At 40.7% G+C, this 22775-nt stretch overlaps 1 protein-coding gene across 1 annotated transcript in view; it reads left to right on the top strand.

Moving 5' to 3' along the window:
• The window catches only part of pcxb (pyruvate carboxylase b), a 267351-nt gene that overhangs the window by 41261 nt on the left and 203315 nt on the right, over positions 1-22775 (top strand). Inside the window, 1 exon segment of the mRNA XM_063900646.1 lies at positions 12891-13009. Coding sequence (XP_063756716.1) covers positions 12891-13009 — 119 coding nt within the window.

The raw sequence follows: 22775 nt of genomic DNA, 5'->3' as shown, positions 1-22775 counted from the left end.
TTTTGATTATTATTGGGATAAGAGTGTGACTGATAATTATTTGTTTTATCTCGTCTCATGCCTGGAGTCATCCAGTGGAAATGAGTTAGATGTACAGCTAAATATATGGCCAAAGAAGGGTAACCTCAGATTGATTTAGCAAAGAGAATTTCCTTTTTGACCTTTTGGTCTTGGTTCCTGGGATATGAAACATTTTGACACATGGAAGTCAGCTGTCAGTGACATTTCATAAAAGGCTAAAGTTGAACACATCAGCAGGAAACAAGAGCAGAAAGTTGAAAGCGAAACAGTCGGGAAAAGGTTACCAAGGACGTAAAGGCAGAGAAAACCAAACCGAAGAGAAAAGAAAAAGGAATGTGACATAAGATGTGAAACGCAACTACTCATCCCTGTACGTTAACCCTCACCTTATAGCAGTTTATTAGATGTCATAAAGTGTGACAGTGTGTGCCGCCGCGCTGACAGAAAACTCACCCAGAGAAACTTTCTCTGAACCGTGTGCTGTTATTGTGGGATGAGTGTTCCTCTCTGTCTCCGTCCCTTCAGTACATCTAAAGTTATGGCTGCACTTTGCACTTGATGGTTTTTTTTTTTTTCAAATTAATTGATGGTAAACATCAAGTTTTATGAGGCCATTATTCTGCGTGTCAACACATGGACTGTAAATTCCTGTAAGGTGTCTTCTGTGGCTGTATTGATTTAAAATCAGTCTGTGTTGCCTCTCCTTTCCTCTCCCTCTCCATCTATCTATCCCGTGTGTGAGCACTTTATGGCTGCATTGCTTCCAGACTATGTTCAACATTACGCTGCCTGGCTGATGGCCTTGCAGCTTCCATTTGGACCATATGATCTCTCAGTAATGTGAAAAACATCCACTGATCGATACATATGTTTGTACAAACACTGATGTCTCATGTCTGTGACTTTTGTCTGAATGGTTGATTTGCCAACAAATAGCTTCTTGAAAACAAAATAATGTGGCACACAACACGTACTACAATCTCCATCAGTTCATCTTAAATGCATTTTAATGACCATATGCATTGTTCTCTAACCTCTCTAAAGTACATGGAAAACCTCTAGGATCTTTTATTAGCTTACATTTGTGTGTACAGACGCAAACATTAAAGCTAATCCTCAAATGTTGATATTTTAACTTCTTTCAATCAAAGGCATACAACTTCTAGCAGGGCAGTTAGTGGCCATTTTCTCTGGCACGGACATTTAGATTTATTTAACTTGAAATTTCGGCACAAAGTTCAATATGCTACGACACACAAGCTATAGATTGTTATTTTTGTTTCCTCTAGAAGTGCCATACAAGATCAATGTGCCCGTTTGATAAAAAGTAACAGAAAATGAACAGGATATCTGGTTGAATTTGGAAATACACACTGTTGATTGTTGGGATACTGTGAGTTTGTCAAGCTGTTGGTATTCATGTCTCAAATGAGTTCATAACAAAGTGCAAATTCGCAATAGCCGCCACCTGAGCTACGCTCGTGCATCCACACACACAAACATCCTCACCAACACTTTACCTCCATATTACATTTTTTAGCCTCCAAGTTCGAAAACTATGGCCGCCAACATGTGGCGAATTATTTTGTGAACCCGTAGACAGACTAATCTATAGAATGAGCTCATAGATCCATCAGAAAGTGTCTCTCCTTACATGTGCTGCTTCACCCAGGCAATCTGCATAAATAGTCATATTGTTTACATACAGCAACACATTAAACATAGGAATTAGAATAAATGACTGTGAACGTTAATAGCTGAACATGTGTTTGAAACAGCGTCACACACCAGTTGGCTGTTCCTGTAAAGCCATACAACGTAGACAAAACAGACCACTCTGTTTGAATGACAGAAAGCCAACACTTCAACTGAAAGAAATGCCATCAAAGTAGCGCGTACACCGTGTGAAAAGGCTTTGGTTGCTTCACTCGCACGTCTTTTGTTTGCGCTCCTGTGACAGGAGTCCTGCACATCATCTCTGCAGCTTTTAACTCCTCTACCGCTGCTTCTTGTGGCCGCTCCTTTCATCACATTTACATCACACCTTTCAGTCATTACTCATCCCCTGAAACCCGTCAGCTTCTCTCGAAGTACTTTGCTTTTTGAACATAGCTCTTCGAGGTCGTTCTCCATTTATCTCAACGTCTTCCTTTAAGTCCGCTCACTTTGTCCATGTTCCCTAACAGCCATCTGCTCATTTCAACATCTACTTTGTCCCTTTTCTGCCATCTGTCCCTCTTGACACCCCCTTTTTCTTTTTGTATTCCATTTCCTTAAGTATTTTAGATAAAAGGACCCATTTCCTGAAGTAACTGTAGAGGAATAAGAGTGTTGAAAGTAGAGTAAAAGACACCTGTCACTTAAGAAGGGATGGTGGTGCGTGGGTTTGGAGCCATAAAGAGGAAGAGAGGAAAAAAGATGAAGGGTGAAAAGCAAAAGGAAGAATCAGAAAGTGTGAGACAGATGGAGATGCATGAGAAAATGATTGGCTGTCACTTCAGATAATTTATTTTTATCTGTAGAATATAGTATTTTGAACTTCTTACATTGTAGTATGGTTGAGCTTGCCATATTTTCAAGGTGCTGCTCTGCTTGTGTTCTGCCACAGTGATGCGCTAAACGGAGGTGATGAGCATAAACCCCTCTGAATATTAGCATGTTAGCATTTAGTTCAATGTGTTGCATTTTGAAGCACAACAGATCTGCTAGCTAAGTTGATATTTGGCTATATTTGGGTTTTCTACAAGAATATTTTGACATACTTTAATGTAAAGCCCCCCCCCCCCTTCCCGAAAAAAAGCCCAGTTAGCTTTGATCAACATGTGCACCTTTGCAAAAGTAGTTCTCAATTGGATAATAATTAGCTTTTTTGCTAAATCTATTATTTAAGCATCTTTATAATGAAGATAAAGCCGCTGGTGGAGATTTTCTGAGCAGAAAATATAAAATATTGAATATTTAGACCTTTTTGAAGTCAGAATCTGTATTATCAGAAGATCCCCACTTCTCCTAATAAGAAGTACACGTGTCAATGGTATGATAAGTCATTCTTCGTTACCATAGATCCTGCAGATTACACATGTTGACGGCTAAAGCAGCATGCTTAAGAGCATATATCCCTAGAATTTAAATATCCGCAGTTTCAAACACATTTGAAGCAAAGCTAGGGTGTTCTGCTTCCAAATTGAGAAGTGTACATTATACAAACGGCCATGCTCAGCACAAATATATACATGGGGTAAATCAAAAGGGAGTCTTATCCAGCCACAACTCTCCAACCGAGATAAAGACATAATAAGCACAATTTCCATTTACAGGATCCTCTAGAGTAAAACCTCTCCCGAGAAAGTAGTAATAAGCATTAAATGATTGTTATTTTATCCCTCACATTCAGATCTGTGACAGCATTTTCATCCCTCATACTTACCCTGCAGTATGTCTTCAAATCTGATGACCAAACAAGTCCTGTTCACTTCCAGCAAATAAAATAGCATAAAGTGTGGAAAACAGGAGATGCAGAAGGAGAGAAGATGACCTGAATCTTTATTTCAGAGGCAACGTATGGACAGGCATGATTCAAGGAGGCGGAAATAAGGCGTGAAATGAAGGGATGAATACATGAATTGGTAAATGGATGGAGGGATTCCTGTCCGGCTCCTTTCCTTCACAGCGGGGATGAACGTGAACGTGTGGGTGCATATGAATGTATGATTGTATGTGTGGGCGTACACGTGATTGGGTTCATTCTCCTCTTCCTGTAGGCATGCATGTGATATGTGTGCATTACTGTAAATGTTTGTGCGTTGTTGTTGTTTTTTTGTTTGTGTAGTGGGCTCGGGTGGGTGAGCAGCTTTGGCAGCACCCTGCAGCAAAAGGATTAGAGGTGGCACCGCTGAAATCTATTTGCGAGTGTTATTCTGCGGTTGTATCAGCAACGAGTCGGATGAAGGTTGTGCGCGTTGCTAGTCTGAAAGGGAACGGATCATATTACGAACATTTTGGCACCAGATTAACTCCAATCCTCACGAGAAGTGAAAGAAAGCAGAGAAGTGAGCGGCAGTTGAAGGGAAACGGCGGCAGTGATGTTATGAAGAGAGGAGGATCTGTTTATGCAATAACTCCTGCATAATGTGGCTGTTTGCCTCTAAAGTTGCAGCGCGTCGCACCTTTTAAACAGCTTTTCGTGTTCAGGTTGTGATACCCTCGTGTATTATACAGGACGAACAACAAAGGGATCAGTCTCAGTGATTCTCCTCGATTTCATGGCAGTGACTGCTGCTGTCCTAACATGAAGGCCACACGGGCCATAAACTCTGTTGTTGCTATAAAGATTGCAGCGCTCCTCCTCAGGCTTCATTTTGGCCTTTAGTGGAAATCAAGCGGTGCTAGAAGCTTTGATATTTTGATGAAGTGCTGGAATTAATGTTAGCATCCGTCCTTCAAAGACATCTTTTAAACCCACATATCCTATGTTTCACCGTCAAATTTTTAGATTTAGCTTTCGTTTGTGATGACTTGTGAGGCTGGCTTGATGTTACAGTAAGTGGCGTTTGGTCAATGAAGATAAGATTGTATCCACCCAAATTCACCAAAGTCATAGAGGCCTTTGCAAAGTTCCACACAAACCAGGACAGTAGAGGCCAAACTCAAATCAAATGATAGGCAAACTAAGATTGTTCTTGTTTACTGGACAATTAAAAGGTTTCAAACTGTTGTTGGTAAGCCCAGGTCTGTGTCTCTTTTATAGGCTGGGAATTGTAGTTTTTTATCTTCAACTAGAGACTACAGATTTCCAAACAAAGTGGCAATATTTTTTGATCTGTTGCATAAAACAAAAACTAGCTTGTTATATTTGAGATATAGATTTTTAAAGAGGATAGCATTGTTATTGGGTATAAGATAGGATGCATCTCCAACGATCGAGTGACTTTTGGGGATTTGACGAGGTCTACTGTATTCAGAAATGCCTTCGTTAGTAGCTTTACGGTTAAAACAGATTAATCAATACATGTTCATCTGGTTAATTGATTATGTGTTCAAACTAATTAATTTACAGAATAATATAAAGTCCTGATGTCAGTCAACTGCTCCTGAATGCCACACACACACACACACACACACACACACACACACACACACGACCAAACAAAGCCATTTAGCATGTCGGTTCCATCAATTGAACAATGTATGTGTTTTGTTCCTTGTGCTGCATTAATAAAGCTGGGCAGGTGAACTACATTACTCTTGACTGCCCCTGGACATGTCACGACCCAGCATGCACTGCTGCTCTCTGGCTGCTGGATGTAGAGCATTGAGGGAGTTGGCAGGGGACTGCACTAATCGTTAGGCTTTGTGTGTGGTGTGCAGTGAATCATCAATACTGGTCCTCCTCGCAGGATTTGCATGCAGTGACGGCAACCTTGCCACATCAACCTTGAAGGCAAATCATTTTTATATTTTTCCGACAGTAAGTGTAGTGTGAGTGCCGACCCGCTGACCCCTGCGCGTGTTTGTGAATGTGCGGCATTTGGATAGAATCGGACTATTTTCCAAGCACTGTTGAACCGAGCATTTCTCAAAGAACATCTTTTAAAACCTCCCTATTCTTCCCCCCACGACTAATCAAAGCCAGATTTGTATTCAGGAACTCGTTTCTGTATTTAAAAAGTTGAAAAAGAAAAATGATTGTTATGCTTTGCACCGAGCCTAGGAATCTTTGCGTGTCCTTGCAGAGATGAAACCGCGGTAAGCCCCTCAAATAAAGACGATGCTTGACACAGGAGTGAAACATTTTAGCAGCTACTGCAAACTTAATCAGAGCTAACCAATGACCCAATATTTGCCAGACAAGAACAAAAGAAAATGTCTAATAATTAGCAGTATGTTATTCAACTCTTTTGGAAATGGAGGTTTTTGTACCTAAAAGAAGTATTTTATGACATGTTGAAATAAGTGGGGGTGGAACAAGGTGTCGTGCATGGCAGGATTTTACCTGATGCGTCTTTATTCTGCAGCATTAACATAGCAATGGCCTCTCGTGGCTCTCACTCAAGACACATCAAGGCCAATCACAAATTGCTGATTCAAAGAAGCCGTGGCTTTAGAAGCCAAAGGGGATCACATTGTTAATGTTGCAACGCTTACAAGAAGCCGTGCAACTTAAATCCCAAACATCACTCAAGATAAAGATTAGACGATGTGCAAGGCCAGCAAAAAAACATGACTACGCACACACAAAATAATTATCCAAACAAAAAAGACGGTCTGAGCTGTTCTCTAAGCTGCCATGGTCATTTTGTCAGGGATAAAGAAGAAAGCCATCCTCTTTTATTCCTTTGACCATTATCTTTAAACAGTTCTGCATTGCAATATTTGCAAAATATACAAATCTGAATTTCCCCCTCTGCGGATCAATAAAGGTCCATCTTAATCTGAAACCTTTTTACATCAAGGTCTTTCATAATGTTTAAAAGTAAAGGTGTTTCTACTTCTGACCAAACATTGTTTTTTTCCTTCTAGCCGTAAACAGGAAAGAGTGTTGGTCACAAACTGCGGTGCGGAGATGTATACATTTAAAGAATAGCACTAAACCCCAACATGTCTTAATGGGAAAATGCATCAAAATGATTCTCCTTTTTGGAATAAAAGTGGAATATGCCGTGTGCATTTAACCTTTATCAGTGTGGATCAGAAAAAGTGTGAGATTCTGCAACAATTCTATATGTATAAAGGTCCAAAAATATTATTAGTCAAAAGGAAACTACAAGGACAGACCTTGAATTAAGGCCTCGCCGATTTGCACCTGAAGCGACTTCTGCTTCTGCAAGGCAACATCCTGTTTCTCTTTTCATAAAATCTGTAGCTCTGTCACTGCTTGAAGGCCTCCATTGCAGCCTATTGTAGACTGAATGCCATCGACCCAGCCTCACATCAGGGACACTGTGTAGGCTGCAGGGGTGACCTAAAGCAGCTGAGTCATTGTGAGACTCTTCTTGCCTTGCGATAATCTTCACTATGGAAATCTATGTTTTGAAATGATGTGGCCTTGAAGGATGCCGTGGTCAGCAGAAGCATTTGAGACTCCTTATTCAAAGGCAACACTCCTCCACATCATACTTCCTATTGTTAAAAGGCCGGAACAAATTTAATCAACATTTTTGGATGATATAACGTGTACAGTAACCAACTAGATGAGTGTTTTGATTAAAGGACAATCCAAACCCTCAAGTTTATCCATCGTGAACAATTAAAGACACCATATTCTCTGCTGGAGATTCAGACGGCTCCATCTGCTTCCTTTGGTAAAGGATGAGCCGGTGTACCGTATGATAAAGGAGATAGGTAATGACACTGTGAAGCTCCTTTCCTGAGTGAATTCTACCAGCTCTCATCATGGATGCCACTTAAATATCTGGGTCATTTCACTCAGTCCTGCAGTCCTCCCCTTTCCATCAGCAACAACAAAAACACAGATTCCTTATTTTTCCTCATCCAATTGCTGCAGCCAAACCTTATAAAGACAAAAGTGATCTGTTGTGTGAAAGCAAGTTGTCCCTATATGTTTATATTTCGGTACTGACCAGCTTCCTCCACACTTTTACCTTTAAAAAAAAAATATATGCTCCATGTCTTCCTTAAACATCAAAGTCATTTCAACCCTAAGGATTTCAGGCAGCTTGGCCCAAGGTCGTTTCCGTCAATACAAAATATTCTGTGCATCCTCCCTGTGTCGGTTAGATATGTCTGCCCTTCGCCCGAGCTTCACCCTTCCTTTATGAAGATCAGGCTACCACTTTTTCCGATATACTTCTGACTCATAAACAAACCGAACTGAAAGCATCCCCTCCTTGCCTGAGGTATAAAAACGACCTTTCGTCTTTATGCCGTTACTCCGTCTTGTTGATGAATGATTTCACCCAGCAGTTTCCAGTAAAGTGAACTCTTTGAATAATATTCTGTCATAACCAGTCGCGGGGGGGAAAAAAACTGTCTGGAGTTTTCATTGGATTTGAACATCCTGCAACGTTGCGTGCAAATGACTTTAAGCTGAAGTGCTTGACGAGAGAAAGAGAGTGACAGTCCCTCCATCCCCTCTCTGATTTACTCCATCTTATCCTCCTATTCACTCGTCTTGAACAATCCATCAATCTTTCTTTCACCATCTTCCATCCATCCATTTTCTCCCACTGTTCATGAACTGTTCTTATGTACTTTTTTCCACTCTGCGGTACAGTACCAGCTATCTGTCTCTGTCACTTCCTATTCAAAGCTGCTACGGTCATCAGGATCCTTTAAGCACCGCCACTCACACACTGTGGTCAGCTGCAGGGAGCTCAATGTGAGAATATACATTAAATACTGTGGTAGGATGCGTGTGTGTGACCTCCCCGTGTGTTAGTGCAGCTTGCTGACTTGTCTGTCAGACCTTATAAAGCAGCGAGCGCGCCATCTGTTCCACTGGCTGCGACTTCGCTCACTGACTCAGTGTGTGTGAGCGGGAGAGTGAGTGCAATATGGAGTGACACATTCAATATATGCGTGTGAAGTTTTTCTTCATCTATAAATAAGGCCTTAATCGGCGTTGAGTTGTCTTAAATTAATCTTCCAAAAGTCTGCACAGTAAAAATAATCGGTAAATCACAACCAAATGCCTCACCCAGATTTTGTAATTGGTCCTGCATCTTATTCAGCGTTGACTTGAAGAAAGGCGGAAGATGTCTCAAATCTCACTTGCCTTAAGCTGTGCAGAATGGAGTTTGGTAAAAATGTATCAATGAGGAGCAGCTGCATGCGTTTCACCTCACAGGAAATACAGGCACACACACATTCCCACACACCATCACAATAAGAAAAATGTGGCTGCACACAGAAGGTTAAGAAAGGTGACACGGGCTGAAAATGAACATTTTTGGTGAGGCGTCTTACACAGTTTAACACATAATTATTCATTAATTAAAAAAATATGAAGTGCTCAAATAATGGTAATGCTGATCAATGAGCTTACTCTTTGATTTTGAAACAAAACCCTCTGTTGTTGTTTACCAGCTCTGATGGTCCTGCAAATTTGGATAGGGCAGCTACGTGATGATTTATTCATGCACAGTAAGGAAAGACTCACAAGCACATGAGTTATATGCTAATGTTACTTGCAGTATTATTAATAGGCGCTAAAATCAGCTAATCAGACATGCAGCATCCCCATGTAGTCTGAACAAAATCAGGCTTTTTTTCCAATCATTTTTCCACTACTGTTTATGTTTGATTGACATGCTGACATGTGGTATAGCACATATGCATTTGGCTTTTCACGCCCGTAATCCACCTGTTTACCTATCACCATAGTTTTTTTTATGTAAGCTAGCAAGGAATGTGTGCATTTTGGCACATATGCATAGTTTATTGATGTGTTTTGTGTGTGTGTGATCCCTCTAATGAGTCTCTGGTGAAACCCATTGGGACCTAGAAGCCATAAACGAGACTAAACTCTCTCTGCAGAGGAAAGTATGCTGACTGTCGGTGTCTGAATATGGTTCTACACGGTTACAGCGGATATCTATCAGTGTGCATGTCTGTTCACAACCAACCTAAATTCGAGTAATGTGTTTAATAAGAGGCAGACTGGCGCGCTCAGCAGGTGATGTTCTACTAGGGTTTAACATTTGTTGACCTGTGTATTGTGCATAATGGATTCTTCATTATTACAGCCTTTCTAGAGCTGTTCTTTTTCTTGTTGTTTTCTGTTTGTCTATTTGCCAAACTCTAATTGCTGCATTTATTTTGTTTCTAAGCTTAAGGCACTCTTTATCTCTGCAATCCATGCCTCCCTCCTCCTCTGCCCATTTGATTGTCTTGGCGTTGACGCTTGCCAAATGTTGGAAATGATGCAGTTGGCTGTTTTAAACTATTAAACACTGAAGTTGCATTTTTAATTTTATAGACTGCAGTGAAGGCATTGGTTTGGATCATTCGCCTCCTCCTATATTTTCCACAGTCTGAACATTATATTACATTACATTTCATTTAGCTGACACTTTTATCCAAAGTGACTTACAATACGTGCAAAAAATATAGAGAATCTAACCCCGAACATGAAGGAAAGTGCAGATATATTCACTTCAAGCAAGTCCTACCATTGTGAGAGCTGACTTTGTTACACAGCCTAAGCTAACTATGAAAAACACATTTTAAAGGGATTAAATTGCCAAGGTGCAATAGAAACAGATGAGTCTTTAGTTTTCATCGGAAGATCTGCAGAGATTCTGCTGTCCTGATGTCAATGGGGAGCTCATTCCACCATTTATGAGCCAGGATAGCAAACAGGCGTGTTTTTGAGGGGTAAACTGGGTCCCACTCGCAGAGACAGAGTAGGAAGCCGATTGGCTGACGCCGAGCAAAGTGCACGTTCTGGAGTGTATGGTTTAAAGGCCTGGATGTAGGAAGGGGCTGATGCCAGCTCGGTAGGCCAGTACCAGTGTCTTGAAGCGAATTCTGGCAGCCAGGGAAGGGAGCGAGGGAGAGGTGTGGTGTGGGAGAACTGGGGGAGGTTGAAGGTCGGGCTGCAGCATTCTGAATTAGCTGTAGAGGTTGGATGGCGTTTGCATGTAGACCAGCCAGGAGGGAGTTGCAGTTGTCCAGACGTGAGATGACCAGAGCCTGGACCAGAGCCTGGACCAGAGCCTGGACCAGAGCCTGGACCAGAGCCTGGACCAGAGCCTGGACCAGAGCCTGGACCAGAGCCTGGACCAGAGCCTACGTTGCCTCCAATGACAGCAGGGGACGTATCCTCCCGAGGTTGTAGAGAGTGTATCTCTGAACACTATGGAGGAAGGAAACCACATCTGGGCCTTCTGGGAATGTCTGATTTCCTGATTAGCAGCTTGTGTTTTGGACATCTGATTGCTGGCACCCTTTTAACTTCATTCTCATCTTTGGATGTTGTTTCCCTTCTATGATTTCCGTCCCTGAAAACAAGGTTTATTTCATATTCAGCAACGCTTTGATTGTAGGAATAATCAGTGATGAGTCGCTGCTCTGATTGGTTAAATTGGTGAAAATAGTTGGAACATGAATCCGATTGCCTTGCTCAAATCTTCTGTGAAATGTTCATACGGGCAAAATGCAGTGATAATAATGATGCATTTTATTTATTTAACATTTATAGAGCAATTAAACTCTGCTTGCAGCTCCCACTGGGCAAAATGAAACTGGATCTGAGACGTTTTAATTTACTCTTCATAAAATACTCTTATGCAGATTCTACATTAGCTTTAAGAATCCACACAAACATCAGAGTTATTTGTGGACAAAAGGATGAAAAATAAAGAAAAGCTTTCCCTCTTAATTAAAGTTAAAATGCACATTAAGATCTAAATGTCCCGTCATCAATACTCAGTGAAGATGAGCATATAACACTGAAAGTAAGATACTGTTGAAAAGAAACCTGATCTGAAGTGGTGACTACAGCTCAGAAACAGCTCTGTTATTCTTTTGTAAATGAATAATGAGCTATTCAAGAACTTTAAAATGAATAAAGAGCAGTACATGGTCATTTAAATGGCACATTTGCACACCGCCGAGCTGATCAAAGTGAGAGGATTTCTGTTCAAAGGAGAGGAAAAAAACATCTTTTGGCAGACTAAATGGAAATGTAAGATCAAGGGTGCGTTTAAAAAAAGAAAAGCTTTTCAGAAGGTTTCGGTGTTTAAAACTGCAAACTAAAAATGCATTTGGAGATGCGCTCAGGTTTTGCGTTGGCAGTTAACAGCTTGCCGAAACGAGCATGGACGTGCACCTCTGTACTCTTACCCGCTTTTTATTTTAAACGTGAACACTTTCTTTATGCAGTCTGTCATTCTGTTTGTTCATATTTGAATCATTGCTATCCTGCCCACACTGTCTTAAGGTTTCTATTCATTCCATATTTGTCTGCATGCTTAAGACTGTGAGAGGCTGGCCTTTTGATTTTAGAATGTTTTGTCACAGTTGGCAAAGAAGTGTTTTTTAAAAGTGTCTACAAACCTACGCACGTTTGTTTTGTGTCAATCCAACTTCTAGGTAATTCAGCTGTATATAATGTAAGCAGATGCCATATCATTTTCAGGTTCATATTTGTATTTTGTGTCTCTACTGTGGCATATTTCCATGCTTTAAAGTTCAAAAGTTCTTTATTTTTGTCATACTGTCTGCACCGCAGCACCTCTTTTCACCCTCTGTCTGAAACCACAGCCCAGTCTGCTCTGATTGGTTAGCTGGCTGGCTCTGTTGTGATTGGTCAACAACCTATACATGTCTCGCCCCTTAGCCTATCACTTAAAATATCTTGGAGCGCTAGCCAATCGAAGCGTGAGTGTTACATTGTGATGGCATTATGTTACCGAGGTAAAGAAAGGAGTCTAATGGAGGCGTTTCAGGCAGGAAAGGGGGAAACACAAACAAGCATAATAGGTACCATGTTTAAATATGTGATATATCTTAGAGGACATATTATAGTCCCTTCCAATAACACTTAGACTTATTCCTTTACATTTATTGTACCAGGCAGTGATTGTGATTCTGTCTGCAGTGTGAACATGTGCTTTTATGATGATGAGCTTTTAATAATTCCCCCTTGATTAATGACCTAATTATTCCAAGGCAGGAAAATGATGAAAAATGCCCTCCTCCCTCTGAACAAATAAAACATGGAGCTTATTTTCTCATTTCATGGAGCAATATCTGCAAGGAGAGAGCACTGTGTTTGGGTTCTTCTGGTTTCATGGCTCATTAGGATGAGTGAGTGCTTCTTCATGACTGTTTACACAGCTGACATTATTATTAGGATAACTCAGAGCTGTAAAAGTGCCTTTTCTCTCTCACCGTGTTTGCTGCAGGTGGGCTACGAGAACGCGGGCACCGTGGAGTTCCTGGTGGATCGACAGGGCAAACACTTCTTCATCGAGGTCAACTCTCGACTGCAGGTTGAACACACGGTCACTGAAGAAATCACCGAGTGAGTAGCAGATGTCTACGTGTGCGGATGGTTGCAGCAGTTCAGGTTTCAAGTTATTATTTTCTGTGTGTGGTAACCTCTGGTGGGCAGCTTCAGGTATAGATGCTTCCCCGTAAAACTTGACAGTGAATGTTGGAGGCCTTGAAGAGGCTGGAGTTGCTTGATTATTAGAAACATCATTACCACGATTATTTTGGTCCATACTGAGATCATGAATCTAAAACAGTCAGGTCCATAAATATTTAGACATTAACACAATTTTCATTATTTTGGCTCTGCACCCCACAACAGTGGATTTGAAATTAAACAATAAATATGTCCTTTAAGTGCAGATGTTCAGCTTTATTTTGAGGGTATTTACATCCAGATCAAATGAATATTGTAGGAATTACAACACATTTTATCCAGGGTATCCCGTTTTTAAGGGATCCATCCAAAAGAGCCTGTACAGATCTGGAAAACATCCTATGGACAGATGAAACAAAGATCAACTTGTACCAGAATGATAGGAAGAGAAGAGCATAGGGAAGGGAAGGAACTGCTCATGATCCACAGCGTACTCCGCGTCAGTGAGGCATGGTGGTGGTAGTATTATGGCATGTTTGCCTGCCAATGGAACTGCTTCCCTTGTATTTAATGATGATGTGACTCCTGACAAAAACAGCAGGATGAACGCTGAAGGGTTTCGGGCTATATTATCTGCTCATATTCATCCAAATGCTTCAGAACTCATTGTGCGGCACTTCACAGTGCAGATGGACAATGACCTGAAGCATACGGCAAAAGCAACCAAAGAGGAATTTCTGCAATGGCCAAGTCAATCACCTGACCTGAATCCAATTGAGCATGCATTTCACCTGCTTAAAACAAAACTGAAGGGAAACTGCCAAAAGAACAAGCAGGAACTGAAGGCAGCCGTAGTAGAGGCCTGGCAGAGCATCAGCAGGGAGGAAACCCAGCGTCTAGTGATGTCTATGGGTTCACCACTTCAGGCTGTCATTGACTGGAAAAGATTTGCAACCAAATATTAAAAGTGACAATTATATTTATGATTATGTTACTTCGTCCAATTACTTTTGGTCCCTTTAAAAAAGGGATGCAGCGTATAAAATGTTTTCTAATTCCTACACCATTCATCTGATTTGGATGTAAATACGCTCAAAATAAAGCTGAACGTCTGTACTTAAAGCACATATAGGGTTTTTGATTTCAAGTCCATTGTAGAGGTGTACAGAGCCAAAATAATGAAAGTTGTGTCAATGTCTAAATATTTATGGTGCTGACTGTAATTACATTACATGTTATCTTAACATTTACCCCTTAGACCAAACTGATTCAAATCTAGACACCTTCATGCATTCAGAAATTAAATGCTGTGGACTTTAGCGCTTTAATGTGGTGCAATTTGAGAGCGAAATGATGTGGCCTTGGAGAAACTATTTAAATATTAACACATTGGTCGTATAATATGCATTACGAAGACAAAAAAGGACTTTCCAAAGCAGAGCAACAGCTGTCTGTTCCCGGGCATGATCTCTAACACCAGACAAAACAAAAGCATAATTTCCAAACCGAGCGCAGCAAAAGCAATCATTTCATTTTCACCAATTAGTTTGTTACCATAGAATAATCTCCAGCCAAAATTGTGACTAAAGCAAAGCATCTACGAAGGTGGCGCATATTTTCGTAGTGTCAGTCAGTGATGTCATTGGGCCCAAAAGCACTTTCCCATGACCTACTTTGAGAAAGAGACGTCGTTACTTCAGCATTTATTTGTTATTTTAGCAACTACACAGTTCACACACTGTTTTAGCCCTTATTTAAATCACTAGGGTCTAAAAAGTGGGAACATGTGCTAAAAGATGGCAGTTCGAACCAGAGGCTGTCCTATTGGATGATCCGGGTACTTTTGGACTCTACAGTCAGTCCATTTTCAACATTCATGAGAATGAACGGGGCCTCGCCTCCGACGGACATCCATGGGTGAGATGCCCGGCAGAGTTGCGAACAGTGGTGGACATTTTAACCCTGACAGAAGCAACCAAAACATAGAAAATGAAAATGGACGGATTGAGGGAAAGGTAAAAACGAGGATGGATGAAAAGCCGAGTACCAAATCGGAGTGAAGAAAAGGCCGTTTGTGAAGGAGAACAGGTGGGATCTGTGAAGAGAGTAGTGGAACGATGAGGTCAGAGAGAGACTCAGAGAGACAATGGGAGAGAAAGAGGGGGAGGATGATGAAAGATATAAATAGCACTCTGTTTCACTGATGACCTGTGAGATTTGCTCGGCTGAAACAACACAGATGGGTCTCAAACTTACACACACACAACCCACAACGCCCTGCAGTCAGACCCATGAATCTGTGTTGTACACGGAAAACTACAATTACGCTCATTCTTATTAGATCCTCGCCATAATTAGCTCAACTAATTAATTTGTGCAACTAATATTTGCAGATAAACACACACTGATGTCAGTTGTAACCATGGCAACCGAACATGACTGACAACTTGACGAGGCGTTTTTTTTTTTTTGTTGTTCTCTACAGTTTAGTTTGGCGTCTTTCATCTCGTCTTTGTTGTTGTTTTTTTGCCCCTTTTTTACGCAAAGGAACCCTTATTCATCTTGCCGTCATTTGCATTACAAAACAAAGTGAGCTCAATCAGCTCTGGGTGTGTGCGACGCCTCATCAGTAAACATTGAAGTCCTGAAAATCATTAAGTCAAACCAGCGCCCCGCTCACTGCCGTAAGTGGATTTGTTGTTTCCCCAAACTATTCATTTTGTGTTATTTTGAGGAACATGGTGTCTGCTTTTACATTCAGCCTGGCAGTTAAATATTCATGCACGCCAGAAAAAGTGAGTAATGTGACTTAATATTAATGATTTTATAAGAGCGATGTGACAGCAGTAATATTAGTCATCTATTTAAAGAGGCTGTCATTTTTGCGATTTTTAAGGAGGATGTTCTTTGTTTGATTTCTTTTCCCCCACATGCTGCTTGGTCTTGAATCGGTGGTACCTCAGTTTAGGAAAAATGTTATTAGCTAAATTGTCGGTGGGTTAAAAAGCCCCCAGACACTCTCTGACTTCATTTACTTTGGCTGATTAGACATCTTCCCAGGATCTATGTGGGCAGTGACTCCCATGGTCTCTTTGTTTATCTTAATATGGAAGACCATATTTCACTTTTATGATTCCTTAAAGAGTCAATGGAGCACCTCAGAGAACTCCCGTAGGAGCTCCACCCAACTTTCAAGCATCTTCAACAACCATAAGCACCTCTCAGGGTGTGCAGACCCAGTTTAAAACGGCCATGAAATAAAAAATAAACGTTTTATTTCATAATTTAGTGGACCAGTGTCACCTACACACCTGTATCGGGTAAAAGAATGACGAATAAAGTAATTTACTATGCATTCCTAATGGTATTTTACAGTTTGACACCCCTTAAAATGATGTTGACTCATCCTGTTCTCGGGGACGTTCACTTTTTTTTTTTTAATGGATGTATGAAATGCTTTTAATATGGAAAAATCTTACCATTGGGATATAGCAGTTAATCCCATGGATAAACCTGAATCACTATCATTCCCTTGCTACGTAAACTAGTAATTTTCCTTCTCAAATAAGTTATTTTATGTTAAAGTGCACTGTTTATATCTATGATTACATCAGCAAGCTATGTCTTGTTTGTGTTATACTGCTCCAGCTGTTGATGATTGGAAAAGCTTGAAACTTCAACATTTGTGCAGAAATAATAACAAAATCAGGGTCTGATCAAAACAATATTGCCCCTACCAGTGGTCAATTACTCCTCAGGGTTACTTGAAGACTACTGGGAACATTTCCAGTTTATAGGATGCATACTTTGCAATAGATATGCATAAAAAAAGTGGGAATTCATAGAAAAACACACATCATTTAATTTCTTACGGCACCAATTCTTATTTTATTTTTATGTTTGTACAGTTTATGTATGCCCCATAACACCAAGACAGACTCCTCGTACTGTATGTGGTACACTACTTGGTAATAAACCTTTTCCAATTCTGATAATTGTGATTATTTTAAGACAGGCTCTGTATGATGGCATCCAAAATATGACTAGATGCTTGTTTTCATCATTTACTTTTCAGCCTTAAATCACATTAGACTTTGCCGTTTTGTTTCTGCATGGTTCTTGTGGATCTTATATTTTCATTTCATCTTTTATAAAAGTGTGCAGACAGTGCTTTTTTTAGGAGGCAATAATGTAGGGAGAAAAATGGGATATTTAACTATCATAAATCATGCATCTCATGTGCACAGAGCAGATATAACTACAGTGTAAACTTTACCAAATTTCTTTTGTATTACTGCTAACAAATGCAGTGTCATATTTAATACATTTAAAAATGAAAAAAGGCTGAAATGAAGAAGGAACTCGGCCATTATCATGCTAATATTTTCTATAACCAGTATAATCTCAAAGCGTATGTCATGCTTGATCAGTCATGAGGATGAGATGGGAAATTCATCCTGCGCATCAATCGATGTTTCTCTAATCAGTTTTTCTACCTCCACCTACTCTCCTTTTGTTCTTGCTACTTCCTCCTCCTCTCCTTTCTACCTGCTCACTTGCATGCATGGACACACACTCAGGTACACACTCACCCTTTTCTCCTATCAGGGAAACAATTAGTTGGTAGAAAGCCATTATAACACATCCTTTCGCCTCCAGTCAAATGTCATATCCTCTTTTCCTGCGGAGACAAGCCTTAAATCACTGGGAAAATGTGACGTTTTTTGGGAATTGGGGTCATTTAAATCTTCGGGTGGGCAGTTAGTACTTACAGCATCCTGAATCAAAACGCCACATGTTTAAAGTTCCCCCCGTCACAGGCAACACTTTTAATTTGCACGGTGTTCATTTCAGAATGAGTTTCGGGTTTCAGCAGCCCCTGCCGAAACAAGTCTTTCCTCCAGGAACTGTACGTGCATCCATCTAAATAGTAGGGGACATGTACCCTTTACAATGGCACAAGCATTACAGTTGAGTATAAATGGCTATTGTGCGTTTATTTGAGCGCAACGTCCATTAGTCTCTCAGCGTTTCACTCTGCTGCTCTCCCAATCTCTCAGGTCTGCGAGCACATTCATTCTTGTTCCTCTGTGTTTGAGTCCGGCTCTCACTAATAGACTTGTCAGCGTTGTATTTTTCATACTGAGTTGTGAAAGTCCCCTTTTAAACTTTCTCTTTATTGCCCTCCTCCTCCTCGCTGTGTCTTTCATCACTTTTTGGCCTAATTCCTTTTTCATCAATCATTCCCTTTGCTTAGTTTTCTCAAACCTGGCTGCAGTTGAGCCTTTCCTCTTCCTCTTTTATCTTCATTGTGTCTCTGTCAATCCCCCTCTGTCTTCCTGGGAGACGTGTGAGGGAGAAGTGAACTACATGGAGTGAAACTAGTAGTTTATTAACTTGTTTAACTCTTCATAAGTGTTTAAAGAGACATTGTTTTGGTACGGAACTGGGTTAGACAACGTGCAAATTAAAACACTTTTTGGAAGATTGCTGAATTTGTTGGTTTATGTATGACGTCATCAACAGCTTGCAGTATTTGAACACAGTTGAGTGGCATTTCATAATCGCATGTGACTTTATTTCGCTATCATTTAGTTTGTAGTTAAGTATAGCTTCATCCAACCACACTCCATTTCTCCTGATGCTTTGCCGTGGTTCAACTTCTCCCAGAGTGAAGTCAATTGGTATTGCAAAGCTATACTTTCATGCTGCCTCTGTGTCACACACACACACAAGTCCAACGACGGGAAAGTCCAGCTATAGTGTCTGTCTGGGTAACTATGTTTGAAAGAACCCTTCAGCCTTTCAAGTGTTTATAGTTAATTCTCCAATCCTTCTCAGTTTCGCTGCCTCAGCCCTGCTTTTCTTGTCTGATATCTGTTGTTGGGAATTTATTTTAGACTCTCTCTCTCCCCCTTGCTGTGAATCCACAGTATATTGCTCTCCCTCCCCTTCAACCTTTCATATCCTGGCTGCTCTTTCATTCTCACTTGTGAAACATTGAGTTGCTCTGACATTTTTTTTGACATTCCTTACCAGTCCTCATCGGTTAATGTGACCTTTTTTACAAATCAAAACACAAAGCTTTGGACTCCACTTAACCCTGTAAGGCCCCCGGCTGTAATTTTACAACATCACTTTAAGTTATCCTAAAAAAAGTCAGTAAATGTTTTCAAGACTACATTAACATAGTCAAAAGGTCCTTTTGTTCAGCCTCACAATGCTATTTGGTAGTAAATGTGTTTGTATGTCCCGTGGTCTGGCCATAAACTCACAAACTTCCAAATCTCAAAACCGAGCAACATCTCTTTGTTTTATTGCATTTGGATTTGTAAGTAAAAGGCCTCAAATACAATGTCTAAAACATGTACATATTTAGTTATTGTGGAATACATTTATCACATTTTATTTAATTTTACATTGCAATATTACAAAACTTCCCTAAAAACGTACAAAAACTTAAAAATGTCATTTCTGCGCCAGAGGCCTCCTACAACATCTGAAAGGTCTATATTTGGGCTTTACAGGGTTAAAGACTTTTTAGCCAAGACTTAGACTGCGTTTCAAACAATGCCTTTGTTTCACCTCATAGTTAAGACTTAATGGTAATCCTCGTACCAAATCCAAATTCCAAGCGCTGTGATCACTTTATCTTATTCCAGATGTGATATCTATATTCAGACTGCAAGTCAGCGGCACTTGTAAGTGGGCTCTTATCCGTTTCCCCCTCAATTAGACTCTCCGGACCTGATTCCCTCCCTTTGATGTCGGCTGTTGCTAATATGCTGCTATCTGCACTGAGGGGTCAATGCAACACACACAAACACACGCAGATATCAAAGTCCCCTCTCTCCTTAATCCACCCCCACCCATCCATCACCTCCTTCATCCCTCCCTCCGGTTCTGCTCTTCATCTGTCCATCCTCAGCTGACCCCCTGTATTCCTCTCCCTCCTCTGACCTCTCTCTCCCTTCCTCACGCAATCGTCCCCCCTCCTGTTCTTTCAGCCCTGTCAGTTTCACCCTCCGTGTGTCACTCCCATTACCCCCTCCTTCACCTCCCTCCCTCCGTCCGCCTCATCCATCTCATCTTTGTCACTGTATCCTCTCATTGTCATTCATCCTCTCCTCCTCCGTCCGTCTTTACATTCACCTCTCTCTCCTTTACCTCGTCTCCATCTTCATCTTTACTTTGTCCTTTTTATGTCCTCCGTCCCACCTCCCTCCACCTGCCATTCTTTATCTTGCTGTTTTGTCATTTTCTATCCCTAATTTCTCCATCTTTTTATGTATTTCAACATGTGGAAGACAAATGAAAGATTTCTAGGTAATCGAATACCATTTGGAAATGCACAAACAGGCAATCCAACAAATTAAACACTTGATCTATTTGTCTTGATACGCAATTTTTTTCAAAAAAAGATCCTTTGAAATGAATGTGTTTTGAACAAATTGGCTCTTTCTAAGCAATATAAAGTGTATTTTCACTGTGAAAGTGATCAAAATAAACAAGAAAACATTGCTCCAGTGTAATTCAGATTTATTAAATACCAAACGGAAATAGAGGAGCTGTACAAAATAGAATATCTTAATGTGTTGATGTAACAGCTGCAGGAGCTCCTCAAAAAAACTAAAGAATGAACTTTCTGTTTACAAAGATTTATCGGCAATTACAGTTGCAGTTTGATTATCTTCTAATGCTATACGTATTGCATTTATTGCTGGAATAAACAGTCAAATTTGTTTATTTATTGCATTTCCTATGCATTGGTACTGATGAATCTGTGATATCTCTCATTAGACAGATTCTGCCTTCAGAGAATAACAGCAGTCCCGACTCGCCACATGTCTCTCACCTGTCCTGCTCACTCTCACTCTCTATCTCCTCTCGTACTTCTTCTTCCTCCACCTTTTCTCTGTTTTGTTTTGATTGTTGTCATAACTCGCGCCGCTATCCTGACAATGTGGCATCTTTGTTTTGACTGAGAAGGCATCTCCTCACTTCTCTCCGCTTCCCTCCACAGCGGGAATAGTGAAGTGTCAGTGAGGAGGCGGAATGCCATACCCTCTAGAATGAATACACACACAAACTGTCTATCTCTCCCTCACATACATAAAATACGCCCCCGATTTTCCAAAGACATCAATGAAGACACCCAAACGCATTGTACCGGGACATTATTCGAATACCTTTTCATCTCCCAGTTCCTGCACAATGGAGGCAGTTGTGTCTGATGCGTCTACCTAAAAGTGTGTGTGACACATCTGTGACACATGTACGATTTATTTTGTCTGGGAGGCCCTCTGTTTGTGTGTGAGGGGGAGATAAGTGTGTGTGAAAAGGATGAGGCTGCCTTCCGCATTCAGCTCCAGCTCTGCCTTTGAACTTCTCCTCTCTAAAGGTTCAATTTGTCCATAAATGAGCTGTAAACGATCTCCCCTTTGTGCGTCCAGTGTGTGGCAGCGTGCAATCGAACCAGTGTGTGTTTGCCGCCATCAAGGGACGCGTTTCGTTAAGATTGGGCGACAGGAGTCCTTTAGATCCTAAAGTGATGTAATTATACCGCCGGGCTCACGCTCTGCTCTGTGTTCCTTTATCCTGAACAGACGGCGAGGGATTGTGTGCATATTTTTGAGAGGCACGATTCACTGTTAGGCCATCTGTAAGGCCAAACAAAAGTTATTTACAAGTATCTCCAGTTTTCACTCCACATATTCCCTTTAAAAAAGCTGAAAAGAATCAACCGTGTTTACATCTCAGAAACATTTTCTTTTTACCAAAGGCTTTTTCATTTCTCAGGCAGGTCATGGCTCCGTCAATTTTAAATCTCAGCCTGCAATTTATACACCTTTCCCTGAACACGTCTGGTGCCCCAGTAGCTCAACTGGTAGAGCAGGAAGGACAGAAAGCAGGAGAACGTAAAGAATGTCTTACAATTATCCTTTAATACTCTAAACCTTTTGAAATGTAAGGTCCGTAGGAACACAGTAAGCACTAGCTGTTAGAGGAATGTGGGCGGAAAGTCACTGAAAACTCTTCTGAAAACTGTAGCAACATAGACAAACTCGACAGATGCGCTCATGAAAGTTGACGTGTTACATTTTCCGAAACTAGTTTTAATTCAAAGTTTGGTTTCAAAGATCTTGAACTTGCCCACAGCAGTCTATAAACTACATCTTTTAATTAAGCCCCTTGTCAAGGTCAAGTGGAAGCTGTGAAACCATTTTCTGTGCCAACATGGACAAGAAATTCTGTGCTCGTTATAAAAGTGGACATTTGAAAAGGGGCACTTCATTGATATCTCGGCAAACTCATGTACTGATGATTATGTCATGTGATTGAAATTGATTTTTATAAATATTTTTTTGTTTCAAGTGATTTCTATGCACGCACTTGAATGGTGAACTTGAAAAAAAGTGCCGATTACACTTATAATACATTCTGATCTTCGGTCGCATTTTTTTGGGGATGAAAATACTACTTTTGCAAAAGCTTTTAAAATATTCTTCTTCACAATGAACTGTAAAAGGACCCCACAGGCTGTTCAAAAAGTGTCTAGCAGTTTTTGAGATCAGCTGCTTAATATTTTGTCTGCATAATCTCCAACCAAAATGCAACACTTTCCTCTTGGCTTTTCCCCCCCAAACAACACCAGCAAAGCCTCTCTGAGCTAACTGGCCCGTCCACTAAAAGGATTTGG

The sequence above is a fragment of the Eleginops maclovinus genome, chromosome 14, assembly GCF_036324505.1.
Source record: "Eleginops maclovinus isolate JMC-PN-2008 ecotype Puerto Natales chromosome 14, JC_Emac_rtc_rv5, whole genome shotgun sequence".
In the NCBI taxonomy this organism is placed as follows: Eukaryota; Metazoa; Chordata; class Actinopteri; order Perciformes; family Eleginopidae; genus Eleginops; species Eleginops maclovinus.
The sequence above is the reverse complement of the archived record's forward strand: the minus strand, read 5'-3'. Positions and strand labels throughout refer to the sequence as shown.